Source organism: Epargyreus clarus, unplaced genomic scaffold (genome assembly GCF_041222505.1).
Source record: "Epargyreus clarus isolate Ecla_fem2 unplaced genomic scaffold, WU_Ecla_fem_2.2 ptg000012l, whole genome shotgun sequence".
Lineage (NCBI taxonomy): Eukaryota > Metazoa > Arthropoda > Insecta > Lepidoptera > Hesperiidae > Epargyreus > Epargyreus clarus.
Window position 1 is genome coordinate 2,089,565 of NW_027332220.1, and position 20,601 is coordinate 2,110,165.

At 35.0% G+C, this 20,601-nt stretch overlaps 1 protein-coding gene across 2 annotated transcripts in view; it reads left to right on the plus strand.

Annotated features, from left to right (window-relative positions):
* The first annotated feature begins 134 nt into the window (after positions 1-134).
* rho-4 (rhomboid-4) overlaps positions 135-20,601 on the plus strand; it is a 40,394-nt gene continuing 19,927 nt past the window's right edge. The window contains exons 1-3 of one of the 2 annotated variants that reach the window (XM_073078085.1): positions 135-478; positions 12,857-13,115; positions 14,112-14,153. In XM_073078085.1, coding sequence (XP_072934186.1) covers positions 392-478; positions 12,857-13,115; positions 14,112-14,153 — 388 coding nt within the window. In that variant the 5' untranslated portion in view covers positions 135-391. The remainder of the gene's footprint in view (positions 479-12,856; positions 13,116-14,111; positions 14,154-20,601) is intronic. The other variant, XM_073078086.1, reaches the window with a different exon arrangement.

Sequence of the window (20,601 nt, forward strand, 5' to 3'; positions counted from 1 at the left end):
GATTTAGTAAGTATCATGCGTGATACCAATAGGCTATTAAAATAAGCTAAAATCATAGACTAAAATTAGTAAATCCACTGATCGTATACCATTATACCAATATATATATAGTCTATGTCATGTGTTATCAAACGTCAACGTCGCATCACGTCAGTCGTCAGCGTCAGTCAGTCGCTAACGGTGCTTGGTGTCGAGTAGTTATTATTTCTGTTATCACCGGATAAACACGGATACAACAAATCGAGATAAAGTTATAAATCGAACCGCTATCTTATCGCGCGCACTAAATCGATCATGAATAATCGCCGAGCCCTGCGATCGTTATAAGTTTATCTATTAATAGTCAAACATTCCCATTGTATAACAAGTTAGTCACGAATTTTGGTGAAAAATGCCGTCCGGGCAACGCGAGACGACGGTGTCGGTGCCGTTAACACCGACGAGATCAGACCTGTACTGGAGGCGGATATTCAACAAGGTAATAAAAAGTATGAAATAAGTAGTGTATATTTTGGATGAATGGCATAGTTTACGTTGGCCGCGCATTTCGACCCGGCTGTAAGTGAAAGTTGAGGCCAGGCTTCGCTTAGCAAACATTGAAGCCTATTTTTCGGTCACGCGAAATTACCGGTAATTCGGTGGATACAAATGAGTAATTGCTACGTTTCGTTATTTACAAATCGTCAAATTTTGTTCCAATATTTTTATTTCGTAAGAGATAAATCCAACTTTATTTTGTTGTGTAATTAATTAATATATAGGCTATAGAGTGAAGTTTGTCAAGATTTCAATACAATGCTTTTATATCGCTTCAAACTGACCCCATATCGGTGAATTTGATTTGAAATATACATATATATATTTCAGTACCATTTGGTAATAAATAGATGAATGATTACATTTATGCACCCCATGGCCCCAATATTCCAATATTATATTCTATCAAAAGAATAAAAATATTAAACTAATATTGAAAAAGATCTAATTTGTAGTAACATTATAGTTATCTTGAGATTGTGCACAAAAAAATCTCAATTTTATAATAACTCCATGAAGTAACTATTGTGTAGAATCACTTATAATTTTTTATTATGAAAAACATGAATAACTGTGTGTGAACATATTTTCTCAGCGTGTAGAGCGTGAATAAGCATGTGTGAATAATCAATCATGATAGAGATTAACAGAATAACTACAACAGTATTTAATATTTACAGTTTTTAATCCCACTGTGGAACCACGGAAACTCATGAATAACATTCTATCACTCTTAAAAGTATTGATATTGATAATAAATGCCTTTTTGTAGCTCAGATTAGTAAATGGTTTTTACATAAAATATTTCATAAATAGCTAGTTCTTACATTGCTTTCTTTTTGATATTTTTTTTGTCTAAAACCAATCACTGTTAACTGCAAAATGTTGAAACAATGTTGTTCATCATGTCATGTTCTAAAGTAGTAATAACTGATAACATAGGACCACAAGTAGGAATTAAACAATACTGTTTTTTAAGTGTTCCTGTGGATGCCATGGATACACACAAAGATAAACACACAAACACTTATATCCAGGATAGAAATATAGATTCCACATTTAGATATCTATCAGATGGGGACTAAATTCAGAACCACCTACGTGTAAGACCAATGCGGTGATTGTTTTTTTGTCACACAATTAAAAAAAAAGAATAATTGTTGACAATTTGTCAGATGTTAATAATTTTTTTTTATGTGAAATGTTATTTCTAATCAAATGTATTAAAGGATTCTATTATATTTCTGTCCCTATTAAATTTCTATTAACATTTAACTTTTTGTTACATCTTTATCTTAAAAGACTGCGTAAACTCTTAACCTTCTATAATTGGTACAATTAATCGTTACCTACAGTACATGCAAACCTATCTTCTCTATTTTAGCCACAAACAATTTGTAGTTGGCAGTGTTCCAATTGTGTAAATGCTTTGAAGGAATTTTATAAACACTGGAAAGTATATCCAGAGTTGTAACAGTCTGTTACTATGAGATACAAATTGAAATTCCTATGTAGTATGTACCCTTTGTCATGAGTCATATCACTGTGAACCCGCGGCCGGCAATTCGCGGACGGCATGTGGCCCGCGACTAGTGGCGTAATATACTGTATGAGACCCGTGGCAAATTGGCATGGGGCCCTAAGAAAATGTACTTTACTAACTGTTTTATTTGCTGATTTATACACATTTTAGATTTTTAACCGCCTTCATAAAAGGAGGATTCTCAATTCTACCATATATATATATATATATATATATTTATATTTTTTCGGCGATTACTTCGTCGTAACTCGTATATGAACCGATTTTGATGATTTTTGTTTTGTTGGAAAGAAGACATTTCCAAGGTTAAAAGGTTAAGGTAGTAAAAAAATAATTGAAATAAATGTTGGTTTAGTACATATTTCTGAAGTCGGCGCTCACATTGGACACGCTGTTTACACCGTTATCCAACGAAATATATTGTGCGCCGACTTCAAAAATATGTACTAAACCATCATATAATATTTCAATTACTTATTTTTTACTTTGTAGTGACATACAAATCGGTTGTATTTTTTTATTTTTTTTTTATGATCACTTTTGAGCTCACCTCCTCCGTCCTGCCACCCTATATTTACGCCACTGCCTGCGACCCTCTCCTTGCGGCCCGCGGATCTTCCTTCCCGGTTTTTTCGGCTTTAAAACGTTTCAGAGACTATTTGTATTTCTACTTGATTTTCTGCGTTAATTTCAAAGCCTACATTTAAGTGCAGCCAGTCAATTACCTCATGCAGCTACTATGGAACCCGTATTGCCGAGCGTCGCTGTAAATCATCTCCATTTATATCTAAAAACATCGAACGTGACAAACACGGCTCGTAGCAGACAAAATCATATTTTTGTATACAATAATGTAAGACAAGCACGTTTCACGGTTATGTACGGTGTGTTACGGTAGATATAAATACGTCAATACACATTGTGTAGGACAGCGTTTCTCAGCCTTTTTCAGTCCACGGACCCTTAGGAAACCAAGCACAGTTTTCACGAACCCCCTTAATAAAATAAAATAAACAGCGAAAAAACGCAATCACAAATATTCTTTTTCACAGGAGAGCCAAAACAAAATTTGAAAAGCCAATTTTTGTATTTTTTCTTTTTTTTTATAGATTAATAATAGTGTTATAAGTAGATCATTGGATGCATCTTTTTTATTTTTTTTAAATATCGTGTGCTTAGATCACATTTTTCTAATAAAACTGGTTTGCTGATTTTTCGTTTTGGGGTATTTTGTATTTAATGAGCGATTTATGTATGGTCCAGAGATGACACCGCCGACCCCCGTACATATACTCGCGGACCCCCAGGGCAAGCGGACCACAGGTTGGGAAACGCGGATGTAGGAGAATCTTTTTGTCTGCCACGGCACGCGTTTGACACGCTCTATGTCTGTAGATTAAACAACCCTAAATGTGACTTTTGGCTAAAACTTGGTACCGAAGCTATATTAATTCTTAATCACACGATCGAAGTTTTCTAATATACATTTCAATACAATTTTTGAACTGGGTTGGAGAAGCATATCGGTATCATAGACATACCCAGCCTTGGTTTATACATGTAATATGTGTGTTAATCAGTGATAACAGAATCTAAACCGGCCTCTCCTAGTACAGTCATAACGCGACCTTCCCACACATTCAATAAATTATTCTTAATACATTCCCTAGACCTCTCCGTGACCCATGGAGACGAGAGTAAATACAAACCCAGAACAGATTTAATTTATCCTTATTGGTCTCACTGAGATCGAACCCGGAATCTTCCAAATGTCACGCCAGTATAGTGACCGCTGCGCCTAGCGAGTATTGCATAATTTTAATTAATTGCATAAGTACTCGTATGGTGTTTCAAATAGAATTGAATTCCTATCTGAAGTCTGTCACTGCTGCGTTGTTGCTTTTGACGGGCTCGTACACAAAACTGCGATGCGACGTCGCATCGTAAAAACCTGCGAGCTCCCTCGACGCATCGCAAGAACTTGCGAATTAATTCGCATCGCACATTCCTGCGATGTTTCGTCACACTTGTGACGAAACATCATGTGACGTCATTTTTAGTTCGTTCTGAGACAGTGTGTGAGGAAGACGTACAGACCTGTATTTGTTGGGTGGGAAGACGTATACTTTAATGTAAAAAAATGACAAAGTACCTACGTTGTTGACTTTTTTATATTACTCATTGAGGAGCGCCCTGTTCTTTGATGTTCTATGATAAATGGATGAACCCAAAATTTTCTTTGTTACTCTTTCCTGTATCTCTTAAGCAATTACAAAAGTGCACACTTCTTTTTACAATCCATGTCACGACCTAATTTTCAAAATACGTTCCGTACGGTTGACGGTTGTCGAAAGAATGGTCACCCTGAGAGACGCTATGCCGCACGATATCGCATTGCAGCAATTCGTGTCGCAATTTTCTGCGTTGCAAATTCGCATCGCGTCGCATCGCAGTTTTGTGTACGAACCCTAAGATAAATGCCCACAAGTAGGCCTCACCACACACATCAAACTATTTCAACAATTGTTCGCTCATTGAGGTAAGTGACCAGCCAATTGCCACTTTGACCTACAAATTATTTATAACATTAGCCGTCGTGGTTACATCGAGTTTCGCTTCGGTCGAAGTTATAAATTAAACCTCAAATCCTCTTTTCTGAGTATGACGAAATAAACCTAAAATATTTGTCAATGAATTAACGTTTCTAATATTGGAATATTGCAAATTAAACGCAATGTCGCAAAAAAAATTCATATGCACATATTATAATGTTGGATTATAGGAATTTCCCTTTAATATGTGTCATACTTAAAATAAATTTAAAGTTGAATGGGCAAATTTTAAATAAATAAATATTTCCTATATGTGATATATGTAACACACACCGCGGTTTATGTAATTCGTATCTGATTTATAAAGTTAAGGAACGTCGGGCGCCAGGATATGGATGGGTGATCGCAAGTAGCTATTTTTCAGTTTCGCCGTGACCACGATCCATGCAGCTGGGTCGAAATATCGGCAATAAAAACGCATATCGTGAGTACCCGTTACATAATAAAATGTCTCAATTCCGCGATAATTTTAGTCTAAAACCATATATCGCAAGTAGCTACATATTCGCTTTTCCATGATTTAGAGGGCGTTTCAGCGTTGGTCTCGGTTGTTATCATTGGATAGAATTCTTTAAATCTTGTAGAAGGCGTTCTGAGTGGTTTTATTCCATCATTACCTTTATCCTTTTCCACCTATCTGCATTAGACTAGCACCAGGCCCACTTCAATTATGGGAAAAGATCAATGCCCGTGGAGCATAAAATAAGTTGCATTCAGGCATTAAGTTATTGGAGAAAAAATGGAAATAGTGTTCACAAGCATACGGATTTTATCATATAGAATATAACAGGTATTAAGATTTAATCAGACAAAATTGAGGAAAACATTTGTTTTATCAAATGAATGCTACAAAATTCACTAATTTTAATAATAATATTGAGGAAAACAAGGAAAACTCGGTTTTTATTCTAAGTAGCTATCCTTAGAGATGACTCATGATGAAGGCTTTTCCCAACAAACTTGAATATGTAATACATAATATATACCTCTGTACTCGCTGGTTGTAATCTACCCGTACAAAATTAGCTACAAGTTCGAGCTTATTTATACGATACTTAATCATAAAAACCAGTAATGTAGCCTGTAAAATGTTAAATGATGGAACCTGCGCTAATTTTGACGGGAAGATTAGGAGCAAACATAGCCGTAAAATTAAATATTTTTTAAGACTACAAGATTTAAAATTAAATAAATTTTTACGCAACTGGCATATGTAGTCCACCTAATTAATGGTAAGTGGTTACTGCCACCCATGGAAATCAGTAATCACACATATAACATCATAGTCCTTCCTGAGGTCTCTACATGTGGTTTGTTAGTTATTATCCGTTACGAATTAGTTGACACGTTTCGGATAAGTATGTCCTCTTACCACAACCTCCAAACCAGACTACAGCAGTACCCAACATGACTCTTGTCAACCAGAAATGGATCTAACGGCAGTGCATTCGGAGTCGAACCACAAAAGGTTTTTCAAACACCTTCCTCCTTCTAGAAACGAATACCTTTAGTTTTTATATTAAATGTCTAAGTATGTCTAACAATCCGAGCTTTGCCTGCGTGATCGACGATACCCTAAATCTTTCGTACTGTGAAAGGAGACCAGTGCCCAACAGAAATGAATGAAACCAATCAAAAGATGAGACGACAGCCAACAGATAAGACAATGTAATAGCTATCAATTAATTGAGACTTTATTTCCATATAACTATTACTACCAATTGTCACTACATCTGGATGACTAAGCTGGAATGATAGTTTTCCTGCGTGACTCACGAACACAATTGAGAAAAAATTGCGTGTGCATATGTTAAGGTTTCGTATGTGTCATGTTAAGAGTAGTGGTTCTTATGTATTGCATGTGCACATTTTTTTTAAACTTGACATGACATTATAGTTTATTTATTGTTGTTAGATAATAGATATTCACTCTGTTAAGTTTATATCTCTTGGTGGTGATATTTGCAAAATATAATGAATTGTAACAAATACTTTAAATTATACCGCATTGATCGATTTACCAATAGATTGATGCCTTTTTTTTTTGTTTATGAGGGGGAAACCTTCAGAAGGTACCCGGCGCCGTGAGAGCGACGCAAGGTTATGTGGGATTTTTACCGCACTAAAACCCCCCCGGTGGCCATCCTCAGCGCTGCGTAGAGGGCTCCGGGATCTCCAAAGGAACGCTACCGGAGTCCTCTTAGCGCGTTGCGCCGTCGGGCTCTGCCCAGGTGAGCTTAACGCTCGCCACACCATCTGGTGCGTATGACGGTATGCGACCACACATACCGTCGCCCTTCCCGGGGTCGCTTACCGGGCGGTTCGAGCTCCCACTCTTGCCGCTCGCAACCCCGGAAGCCCCCCTTTTAGTCGCCCCTTACGACAGGCAGGGGATACCGTAGCCCTATTCTGGTCCCGAAACTACAGGGACAAATAGATTGATGCCTAGTGTGGTATTTTTTAGGAACGGCACGTTTATGAACTTGAACGACTCTTTTTTTTGACGCAAGCTTTTTAGGCCATTAGCAGTACGGCTAAAAAATTTAACGCCCTACAATCTATATAATAATTTGTTTTGGCCCACCATCGTATCTGTCTGGACATCACTGAAGGCTTCGATCAACAATACCAACCATACCACATAGCAATGGTATTGTTGATGTTGGCCTGAAGATATTAAATGGTCTCTGCGTGTTCTACCGGCTTTACAATGGTAAGTGTTCTGAAGAACTGTTTGATCTGGTGCCTACGTCGTCTCTCCTTCATCGCACCACTCGCCGAAGGATGAAGTTCCATCCACATCAACTGGACCCGTGGCGGTCCTCAACGGTTCGGTTTGAACGTTCATTTTTGCCGCGTACGTGCAAAATGTGGAATGAACTTCCTCCTGAGGTATTCCTTCAGGACTATGACGTGGGGCTCTTTAGGAGGGGTGTAAAAAGAGCTCTCCTTCAAAGCCGGCGATGCATTGGCGACTCTGGTGTTGCAAATGTCCATAGGCGACGGTGACTGCTTTCCATCAGGTAGCACGTCTGCCTTATCGTGGATACATATAAAAAAAATGTAGAGGACGGTAAGAGCGGCAAAATTTGAATATCCTATTGACGGCAAATATGTAAAACCGTCACTGGATCGACCGCAAATACGTACTAACCCCGACGATAATTCGGAACGCGCTAAACAATGTTCTCTTGTGGTTGTGACCGCGATTCAGCTACAATAGAATCATGGTATCACTTCAATAATTGGCAAAGTACAAATCGAAATCGAACATGAATAGCATTAAATTTTATTTTTTCAAAGTAACAAATATTTTGTTAATTGTGTTATTATGGTAGACATAAGTAGTAAATGACTGAAAATTTTAACTGTCTTTCCATTACGGTCCTGTTGTTAGTAGGAAAAAGTCCGGCTTCTTATGCGGGGACCCGTTTTTATTTTTAACATTATAATATTACTTTATAAAGAAACTAGCTTTTGCCCGCGGCTTCGCTCGCGTTACGAAGTAATATTTTCATCCCCTATTTTATCCTTGGGGGTAGAATTGATAAAAATCCTTTCTTATCGGATGCCTACGTCATAACATCTACTTGCATACCAAGTTTCAGCCCGATCCGTCCAGTGGTTTGGGCTGTGCTATATATATTTAGATAGAGCCCTGTGACAAACAGCGGCTTTTAGGGTTCCGTTTTTACCCTTTACACAACAACACAGAACACTAAAAAGGCATAAATTATGTGTGAATATTGGTATGTGTATTTCGTTAAAACGTTGAGTTGCTCTCCACATCTTGTACTGCATAATAAAGACGATTTACGTGAATTCCCAGACTGTTTTTTTGCCTACATTGAGCGCAGCGATCTTTATGTCAATTTGTTTAGCTTACGGTATTTATGTATAACAAATAGCAGAACATGCAACCCAGGTAACAGGTACAAATCCATCCATATTTATATCTCAGGGCAGCGGCGCTTCAGTGATCGACGTCTAGTAAACTTCTGGTGTATAGGGGTGGCTAATAGTGAGTTTTGCGAGCGTTTTTTTGCAGCCTCGCCTGCGCACACGCGGGATAGTTGTTTTATTTCAAAATTCAGGAAATCGCAGTTTTTTGCGGCAACGCCCGCTAGCTCAGCGGAACACGAGCCGCGGCGTGTGCGACTTCCACTTTACAAACGCACGACTTGTACCAATCTGTTTCTCCTCACTTGCGGTACGCTTCTACACGTACCTGCAGTCGTTGAAGGTGGTAGAACTCTTTGTGGTTCGACTCCAGCGGTACCACCGCACCTACTTTTGTTGTTACTCGACTGCTACTAAATCAGAAAGGAATGGCGTCTAAACATAGCGAAACCTTATTCATGAGTTAAACGGTTATGTGAAGAGACCAAAATAGAGTAATAGTAATTGTTGAACAAACTACACATGGTCATCAGTTTACATACAAAGTAGCTGGGGGCAAATATTTGGACGTGCTATGATGAAAGATCGCTATTAGGGTTGACAAAAATGTTTTTGATCAATTTTAATAAAATTGAGATATTTTTAACATTTTGCCGTGGCATATAACGAACTTTGGCTAGCTAGCTATATTCCAACTAAAATGAAGGATTAAGAAGCTAGATTGATTTAAGGTTTTTTATACTCGTAACACTAAACTAGGATTCCCTGTGTAGGTACAATCAGTCATGTCTTTGAACGTGTTGTGTATATATTTACACAGACCTTGAACAGAAATCAGTATCCGTTATTCAATTCACACCTGGAACTCCCTTAATTTCAGACTGGTATGATGATGATCTCTACGGTCCCTACACGTTTATCTTTAGCTGAACACTATGACACAATTTATGATCCTAATTTAAAATTCTAAAAGTCTTGGTAACAAAAAAAATATTTCTTTGAAATACCTAGATGAAAAGAAATCATTTTCAACCCTACGCTTGTTTTTTCCGACATAATATTAAAGAAGATAAAACAGCGAGTGCGTGACTGTATGTGCGGTTAAATCGTATGTTTCGTCATCAGCCGATACCGTGCTTTCGAGTAGCGAGTAATAAGCGATCCACGTAATTTACAGGATTGTAGCTAACTGGTCGCAAGGTGTTAAGGATGCCTTCCTACCTTCCTATTATAGATATGTGCGAGCCAAAAATGTTTTATGAAAATGCTATAGGAACAACGGTTGCAATCCTTAACTTGCATGCGTAGCGCCAACAAATAGCTCATATCCCTCATTTTTTTGATGTGAAACATCTATAGCCGCACGTAAAAAAGATTTCTGGCGTGGCGACGCTTACCTTTAACTACATAGACAAATGTTCAAAAGGGACAGAGCTATTAGAACAATGTGATAAAAAAAGACAACTAGTGTTTGACCTTGCGTTTCAAGTGTACGCAAACGTAAATATTGACCATGTAATATAGTGACCAATGATTACTTCAGTCAAAACGGGACATCGATTTTTTTATGTCAAATACTTTTTACTTGATAAAATATAGTTAAAAATAATAAAAACACGCTTTTATGATAAAATTAACTAAAAAGTAGAAAATAATTTTCAATCTAGGAATCATTTAAGGAACAGTTAATAGTATAATTGTGCAAAAAATGTGGGGCGCTTTATGAAAACTGATAAATGGAGCACCCCATATATTTTTCTCACAATTATAATATTTACTGTTACATAATTGACAATGGCAACGGTTCATTTCGGAGACGGCACGAAGCATCGAAAAAAGGGACTGTCCCGTTAAAAACGGGACGTATGGTGGCTTTCCCATTGATCCGCATGCTTGTCACAGACAATGAAATAATGGAACAGAAGGTAAAAAATGTCCAAAACTATCGATAATAGTTTTAGTATATCGTTTACGTAGAAATGTTATAGTACAGTTTAACTAAATAAATTATTATTATATAAATATATAATTTGAAAGAATGTATCTATACAGATGTATCGACTGGTTTAAAATATACGGTTTAAAAATTGTTTATATTTATTATCATAGATTAGTAAATATTACTCACTCCTAACAAGAAAATGTACCCAGTTTTGAGAATTGAAATAGTTGCGTAAAAAAGTTTTGCCACGTCTCCGTGCTAAAATATCCCTAAAATATTTGAAATAATTATTTATTTATTATGTAAATTACGCAGTATTAGTTATTTATTTGTAAATTTTCTCTAAAAATGTTTTTATTTGTCAAGAATTCAAAAAAAGAACTTACTAATAACCCGTTTGTGGCTTCATTTAATTTCAAGGCGGCGAAGTATCTTTACTAATTTATGTTTATTATTTTCAGTTTTATTTTACACACGACCATTAATTGCAAAGTTGTGTACATTTTATAAATGTACTAAAGGCCAATTCTCAGACTTACTGAATATGCATATAAATTTTGATGAAAATCAGTAAAGCCGTTTCGCAGGAGTACAGTAACTAACATCGTGACATGCGAATTTTATATATAAGATTCTAATCTTACCGTGGTCTTTTTTAATTATTAATTTAGGGATTAATTTCTGGCTATACAAAGATTGTTTATTAAATTATGTTTAGGTTAATTTATTCAATTAAAGAAATTTTAAAATACCGTATACTATCCTATACAAATTTTATGGTAATATTTTTTATTATTTACCACAGGTATCGAAGAAAATTTAGAGATTAGGATACTGAATTTCCCATATATCGATTTTATTTTATTAAAATAAACTATAGAAAGTTATATTTTGACTAAAAACACACTAATATAAAAATTAAGCAGTGGGATCTTAAACTATAACATACGACATATGAACATCGTGAGCTTCAATAAAATGTCACTTCTGTTCTGTTGATCTATGACCATGCATTTTGCGTCTTTATCACTTTCATTGACAAAAACATACTTTGTCTCTTTCTGGTTACTCACGTAATCATGGCGGATCGAACACGAAAAATAAACAAAATTTAATAATTTCTCTTCATTTACGTGTGATAGGTGATTCCATGAAGCTTGTTTCTTTTTCGAGCATAATTTTTGCATTTACGCATTGCACAAGAAGGCATTTTGAGGCTTAAAATTCATAATAATGACGTTTAAGGTGTTCAGTGACATTCGTGTGTATTACTACGCCGCGCGAGAGCGACTGGAGTCGTTTTAAGTTTAACTCGTTTTACACCACTTGACGTATTTTGTATGTTTCAAGTTTTGTCAGCTTGCGGCGTATCTTCAGGTTATAGATAAATGCTTGAAAACAAATTATTTTTCTGATAATAAAATGTCTGACCGTGATAATTTAGAGAGTGAAAATGATCAGCCTCCTGCAAAGAAAGCAAAATCACACTATGACACACCATCAAGTCATCAGTAAGTTAATTAAATTTTTATAATTAAAGTATGCATTTATCTGTGCATTAAGCACGCGTATATTTGGTGTCTTTTGAGCGCCAGCAAATGTAAAATCTACTATCTTGGTAGATTAAAATTCACATAAATTTCATTGCATAGGTACAATGTTTTTAAATTATTAATTAATTTTAATTTCATTCTTATTGAAATTAATGCATTAAAACAATTGATCAGAGAATAAATTTATTAAGACTGACAGAATTGTATTTCAAAATCAGCTGATGGCGTGCACCGCACGAAAGTTTTTTCTTATTTGTTATAAATATGAACCATAGATTATATGAACATTAAAAAATTAATTATTTTTTCTAATCATAGTGGCATTTATTGTGAAACATTCATTATTGATACTTATAATTTACGATTTTAGTAATATATTGAAATAACTAGCTATAATTCCTATCATAATATGTTGTTTTCTGCATATTACTTTTACAAAATAATGTCGATGTTTCACATCTGCCAGGCGTCCCGTGACGGCTCACATTTTTTTTTATAATATAGGAGTAGCAGACGAGCAAGCACTTCACCTGATGGTAGGTGGCTACTGCCGCCTTCCTGAGGTCGGCTACAAATGCCCGTGAGGACTAAGCTAGAATGCCTCCGAAAAGTATGTCTCCCTTACCACACCTTTCAACCCAGAACACCGCAGGGCTTAACACTCATGCTATTAGGCAGAAATAGGTGCCGCCAGAGTCGAATCTTAGAGGATTCTACCACCTTTTAACCACAATGTTCTACCATCTTAAAACGTATTTTTTTATTCCAGTACGACAAAGACAACGACGGGAAGATATCCTACGTGGAGCTGAAGGAGATCATAGAGTCCCGGGAGTACGACCACGACCTCCCAGACAATGTGGTGGACAAGATAATGGGGCTCGCGGACCGGGACAACTCCGGCTACCTGGACTTCCGGGAGTTCGTGGAGATGATGCAGAATCCCGACCTGAAGGCGGTGTTCGGGCACTTCGTCGCGAGATACGTACACTCCATCATACCCCATCGTGGCCCAGTGGATACCACTGGTGAGTACTTGAGTACATAGGCGGATCTTATCGATTTTCCGGCAGAAATGTCCGAACAAATATTTTCGGATACGTCAAAATATGTTTCGTTGATGGAATATTATGGTATATGAAATGGCTTAGCCAGACAATATGTCATAAATATTTTTATTCCTGATACGCAGTTGGGTATAAATGTCCTAGGCAGCTACCTCATATTTTGGCGCTCACACAAATTGTTTTCTTCGGACATTTTCCGTCGTCTTTTTGTTACTAGGTCATCAGTTAAAACTGCAGCTTTGTCTGTATTCACAATTAGAAACATTTACTAATTAAACACGTTTTATTTGTAAAGTTAGTCTATTATCTATGTTTTCTTATTCTATGCTAAGTTTATGCAATTGATTGGCGCTTAATAATTAAGTGTAAGAAGTTATAATCTGCGCGTGAGCACCTCACAATCACCTGTTATGTAAATTTGTATACAATTTTATAGTATCTATAGAGAAAATATAAAATATAATTCTTCTGTTAGATGTAATTGGATAAATATATTAGGCCTTAAATTTTAACTATTCACCCCAGGTTCTCACCCCAAAGCCAAAAGGCCTAGAGCATTGTTTCTCAAAGTGGACGAAAACGTTGGCCTATAGGGGAGGGGTGTAGGGCTCAGAGAAAATAGGGGAAAAATGCGGGCTACTTAAAGAATTACGGGGCAATAGTTGATTTATGTTATTTTTTTTTTATAATCACGAGTATGTTAAGCACAAATAGGGCACAATGACATTTTTGGGGGCGCTAAGAAGTAATTGATTCTAATAGTGGGCGAAATAAGTTTTTGTAATATCTGGCCTTGAGCATTCACAGCACCAATTTGTAAAGGGAAAAGTGCTTAAATATTTTCTCTATCGATATTTTTGCCTGTAAATTGTATAATATTATGTAGTATTAGTACTAGCATGTAATTAACACAACTTTACACTGCCAAGTGGCATAACGACTAATTTTGTTTGCTAGGGAGGTGGCCAGGGTTCCAGACTGTGTCGACATCTGATGGCGGTACATTGATTTTTATTTTTTTTTATGTTTTGTGTCATTGGTTTTATCATTTGGCCATTATTTTTTACGAGTCGAGTGTAACGAGGTTTTTGTGGAATTGTTGATTTTTTGGGTTTTACGAGAGAAAACTTTTGTACATCTCATAGGCGTAGAATAGTTAATATATGTATGATTTAACTACATTTGATTCTGAAGACAACATATATACTGAAAAAAAAAACATGCGCACGTTGTATAAATATGCTTTTAAAAAAGATGATTACGTTGGTCATAAACTCTATCGTTATTCTTAATTGACTTTATTTAATTGTTCCATACAGTGTCTACGAATAACAATATTTCTTACTTAAAATGCTTATAATTATGATAGTCAGATGAATTCTAAGAATTTTTAACAAAATCAACAAAAAACCAGTTTTACACTCGCTCCAATATTAAACGAATAGGTCATTCACATCATATTGGTTTTTATATATTATTCCTCGTGCAAAATTCTAAATTTTTACATATTATAAATTCATTCCGTCCGTCGTTCTGTCATCTATGTCACGCTTGATCACAGCATGTTGCATTATATTGTTGTTATTATGTCTATTGGTATATAATTTTTATGTATGTTATTATAATTTGATATGATTTTTAAATAGCATGAATTGCATGTAATCAATATGGTCTCAAGATTACAACCTTGAATTGATTGAAGTGTTATACTTTTTGATCTTTGAACTGTTATGAATCGCTAAAAATTTTAACCAATAACAAACACCTCTTACGTACGTATTAAAATAAAAAATACGTGTGGCACTCGGAGACTGCCGCGGTAAAGCTATTGCATAGCATTTTTTATGCTATGAAAACGCTCAGAAGGAATTCCAGAAATACAATATATTCTTCCATAGTCATCAACATTTACATTAATACATCTTTATCCACTATTTACACATATAAATATATACATACATATTAAGAATTTAAACTACTCGTATATGTGTGTGTGTATATATATAAAAGAGGGCTACTTTTAATATCGCTTATTTTAATATCAAAAATGTTGGTTATCTTTATAGCAGTATTATATATAAATTAACAAAACAAAAAATAATACTGCATTTGTGATAATAATAATAAAATGAATGTATATAGAGTTCTAACTCATTTTCTTTCACTATTTTTTCGTGACTTTCTTCATTAATAAATGCACTTTGTTTATTCATATTTAAAACACTTTGTACACAAAGTATTAGTACCATAAATCATAATGGCGTTTTGATTTTGTACTGTCAAGTCTGTCAGTTGTACGTTTAAAAATTACACTCTTTTACGTTATTTTATTAATCCAGAATTCAACATAGCTTATGTTGATAAAACATATTATTTGGATAATGTGGTAATATAATTTTGAATTTTATAATGGGAATATAAAATATACTTCACGCAATTTTAAGATTTCCGCACGGATTATAAAAAAATGTGTATTACTGCCATCTGTGTTCAAGTTGACGAATTAAGGTTATCAAATAAAATAATAAGGAATGTAAAATAATACTTTATTCAATTATATCCATATTTTTCTATTGACAGTCAACAACTCGGTTGCCTGGAGACTTGATATCCAACAGTCCTCCACCGCTATTTTCACTTACACCACCAGGGGCGCCGGCAGCATTTGGTCAAGGTGCCGGCGCACCAGTATGCCATTTTCAGTTCTGACTTCATAATGGAGTCTACCTAATCTTCGGATGACGACTCCGAACTCCCATTTAACTCTTGGGTTGGTGTAACTGCGGACTTGTACCTTATCACCTTGTCCGAACTCCTTCGTTGGCGGTGCATTGTAATCTGGATAGTGGGGCGGATTTCTTAAATAAGGCATGCATATTGGTTCTTACCTCTCTGCCGAACATTAACTGATAAGGTGATAACCCTTTTGTATTAGGTGTACGTCTCAAGCGTGCCTTGACAGTTAACAGTTTATCAAATAAACTTCCGCTCTTGCCGATATAAAAGAACATACAGGTATTAGCCGATTATTTTCTTTTTGTACATTCAAAAAATTTAAATTTTAGCTTTGTATATATTTCTTCAAATTCGTACCTGTATTTTATTTCCTCTTCTAAATTTTCTTCTTCTGTAAGCCATTCAATTTTTTCTTGAATCGCGTAGAATTTGTTCAAATTTTCTTGTAAAGAATTCAGTCGTATATTTATTTCTTCATTGTCAATTTTTTCTATTCCCGAAATGTAATTTTCGGTTCGTTTCATTTACCCACGTAATGTGGCTCGTATTTTCTTATTGTTTTTTAGTTCATTCGACATCTCGTCGCTAATATCAAATAAAATAATAAGGAATGTAAAATAATACTTTATTCAATTATATCCATATTTTTCTATTGACAGTCAACAACTCGGTTGCCTGGAGACTGGATATCCAACAAAGGTGTTATTAATTTTCGTTACGAAATTTCTCGATTCGGTCGCCGCGCTCAAAGCCCGCGATAAAAGCTATGCAATAGCTTAAAATTATATTTTTAATTTATAGTTCTGCACTTGATTTCCCTGTGTTGTGGATACCATGAACACTCGGATTCAGAATAGATCTAAATTCAGTTAGAATCTAACTTATCTTGCTGTTAAATGATTCAGGAGTCGAATGTTGTTTGTAAAACTGTAAACCGATGGTGACATTTGCGTCACTCAAGTACCTACCGATAAATACAAAATGAAATTATTTTATATTTCATATCAAGTCAATTTGGGGCAATATCTCCTCCACCGTTTCCAATGACGTAAGCCGTATTTACATGTGATGCCGAAACAAAAGAATCATTATTTTAACGAATGCTATCATAGCTACGTGACATATTGCATCGTAACAATGATGATTCCTCGGCTATAACGCTAGCCTTGACTTGATACAACTAACCCCAATTTAGGAGCGTCTTCCAAATGAGGTAATTTGGCTGAAATATGCCTTCTTGCGTTTAAATGTGGCAAATTGATGCGGCTATAGTAAATGCGCGCTTTAGATTTTTAGGCAATGATCTACGCTACTTCCCATTATCTACACTAATATTATAAAGAGGAAAACTTTGTTTGTTTGGTTTTAATGAATAGGCTCAAAATATACTGGACCGATTTTAAAAATTATTTCACCATTTGAAAGCTACTTTATCTACGAGTAACATAGGTTATATTTTATATGAAATATATTTGATAAATAGATTTTCAGGCGGTACAAAGTTTGCCGGGTCAGCTAGTATTGTATATTTGCGTAAAAGTCGTAACTAAATCGGAGTAGTTTACAGGATTGCCAAAAACAGATTTGGGGTGCGCCAAAGTGAGGGAAAGAGAGGAGTCAAAGTATAAATTGCAAAAAAGCATTGAAACTTAATTATCGTTGTGAGCCCATTACCAATTGTCCCACTGTTGGACACAGATCATCTTCCAGTGAGAGGGGTATTGGTTAGGCCATAGATCACCGCGCTAGCCACCCAAAAAAAATACAGACTCTAGCCAAGTGCCAAAACTTTATCGTATTTATTGTTATTTCTTAGAGATTCATTAAAGTATCTTCCTAAAACTTGGCCTCAATTCAGTTGGTGCAACGGCAATATTTATGAATAATCAGTCTGTTTGTCTTTGCGTATGTTTACACAATTGCTAAGCGTGTGCTAATCATGTGAGATAGTTTTAAATGTATGTGTATACTGCTGGCCCTTCAAAGTTATGTGTGTATGAGAAATTAACTATCACTCGCTATAAAGGTGAAGGAAAACATCGTGAGGAAAGCTTAAGAGTTCTTTTGAAAAAATCTCGAGCACCAAGGAACGTATCTAGTCTACAACTTGTTCTTATTAGTGATTGAAGACCAACTCGCAATTAGCCAGTTCGGTAGTTCTAAAATAAAAAAAAAATATTATTATATTTTTTTTTACGCGGAGAAATCCTCATGGATTCCCTTGCGCCCGGGGGAGCGAAAGGGATATGTCGGACTCTTACCGACTAAAACTCCGCGGCGTTCCTCTGGACGCTCGATGCCGGGTCACGAGAAGCGAGTCTGGTAGAGTACCCTATCTGAAAGAAGAATAAATTCAGTAATGGATTGATAACAGATGCATGAATGTGTGCATGTACATTATGACATGAATATGTATGATTCGATCATTGAATTTTATTGTTCGTATTGTTTTCACGGTCTGTTTAGCGCAATTAAATTATCCACTACGGATTTGATTCCGCAATGAAAAACATAATCCCATATAAAATTTGGATACGTTTTCTATCTATTTATTATTTACATAATAGTAATCGTTATTATCATAAAACTGAATAAAGAAAAATGTGTATTATTAAATATTGGCGGTCCACGCATATATTGTGATGAATAATTAATTATATCCATAAACATAGTAATTAATGAGGTCAAAGGCGTAATTCCATAAGGCTTGAAACACACGAAGCGTTTTCCAGTCACCTCAACGCACGGACGTGCAACCATAATACACCTAGAAGTAGAACTGTAGAAAATGTATTAAAAAGATAATCCGCTCCGTGAGGTCTTAGTGGTCTTACCCTAAGATTTATTTGATTGTGACATCAAAAAAAAAATCTCAGGGCATAAGAGACGTGTTATTTATTGCATTGGGATACCGTAGTTCAGACGCACTATTTACTAATAAATAACTGACTCTCATGTGTTTGGCATCCGTTATCACCTTTAGCACACGACCTTGATTGTGAGATAAGGATTCGTAGTACGAATCAACCGTATTAACATTATCGACACATCTATTAACATTATCTATACATATTGATGCGTGGTAGAGGGGTCACTGTACTAATGTTACGTGCGATGTCCCGGGTTCGATTCCCAACTAACTAAATGATGGTTTTAGATGTGTATTCTGTGTCTGCGCGTTTGTGTAGCCTACGATTCCTAAGGTTACGAGTCCTTAAAGAGCCATTTTCATTAAGTAAAGGAAGAAATGTATCATTCCTTTAAGAGGTTCTTAAAGGAATGATACATTTCTTCTTCTACTTAATGGTATAACACAATTCACAAAGAAACAAGATCATTTAAATAAATAATAGTTAAAAAAAAAACAAAAAAATACGCTTTTATAAAAAAATTCGACCAAAAAATGAAAAATAAATAATAGTTTAAAAAAACTAAAAAATACACTTTTTTATAGAAAATCCAACTAAAAAATAGAAAATATTTTTTTTAAATTTGAATTAAGAATAGTGTAAATAAGATAAAAATATTTTTTATTGTAAAAAAAGCGTGGAGTGCTAAGGGTGGTTTTAAGATATTATCAAAATTATAATCCTTCTACTCAATATCTAACAATAAAATATTTATAACTATTGCACCCCACGCTTTTTTTACAATAAAAAATATTTTTATCTTATTTACACTATTCTTAATTCAAATTTAAAAAAAAATATTTTCTATTTTTTAGTTGGATTTTCTATAAAAAGTGTATTTTTTAGTTTTTTTAAACTATTATTTATTTTTCATTTTTTGGTCGAATTTTTTATAAAAGCGTATTTTTTAGTTTTTTTTAACTATTATTTATTTTTCATTTTTTAGTGATTATTTTAGCGATTATTTTAACGATTATTACGTAGCGTATTATCAAGTTTATCTTTCGAATCAGCATCAGCACCTTTGCTTAGCAATGCAAAAATGAATATTGGGTCATTGTTTAACACAGCTGTATGAAGTGGTGTTTTACATTGGTGTTTATTTTTATTGTTAACGTGAAAATCCCAGAGGAGTTGTTGAATGACATCCGAATTGCCAATGCTAACTGCTTTCTTTCATAATTTATACCATATCCCAGGTCCTCTATCTTGGATAAAAGTAATCACGGAAAAAGGATGATAGAGCATCTTTTAAAAACAGGCGCTGATGGCAATACTCAAGAGAAAAACGGTCAACTGCTTTACATCTAGCCATTTCAAAATGACGTCGTCCAATCATCGATTTAATATTACAGCATGATGATGTTAATATCAAAAATAATTCTAGAATTTCTTCTCTTTGTGTTGCTGCTGCCTGCAGAGATTTTAAAACTGTTAGTAGTTTATTTAATTTTACAGCTCGAGTTAATAATATAAGTTGTGACTATGACGATGAGCTGAAATCATATATGCCTTTACATTTGGCAACAAGAAATGGGAACAATGAAATAGTGGAAATCTTGTTAAAGGAAGGTGCAGGTCAGGTCAGGTCTTTTTTTTTTTTTTTTGATGCCGCAAAGGCGGACTTATAAGATTGTAACTGTTTTTAGAGGTCCTCGCTATGGTATACGGGCTACCTCCAACAGGGTTGCGAGTAAAATATAATTTAAACAATTTTTTGAAAGATTTGGACTAATTAGTAAATTGAGAAACTTTGTAAGATGTATATACGGATATAAATATATATATATATATGTGGGATA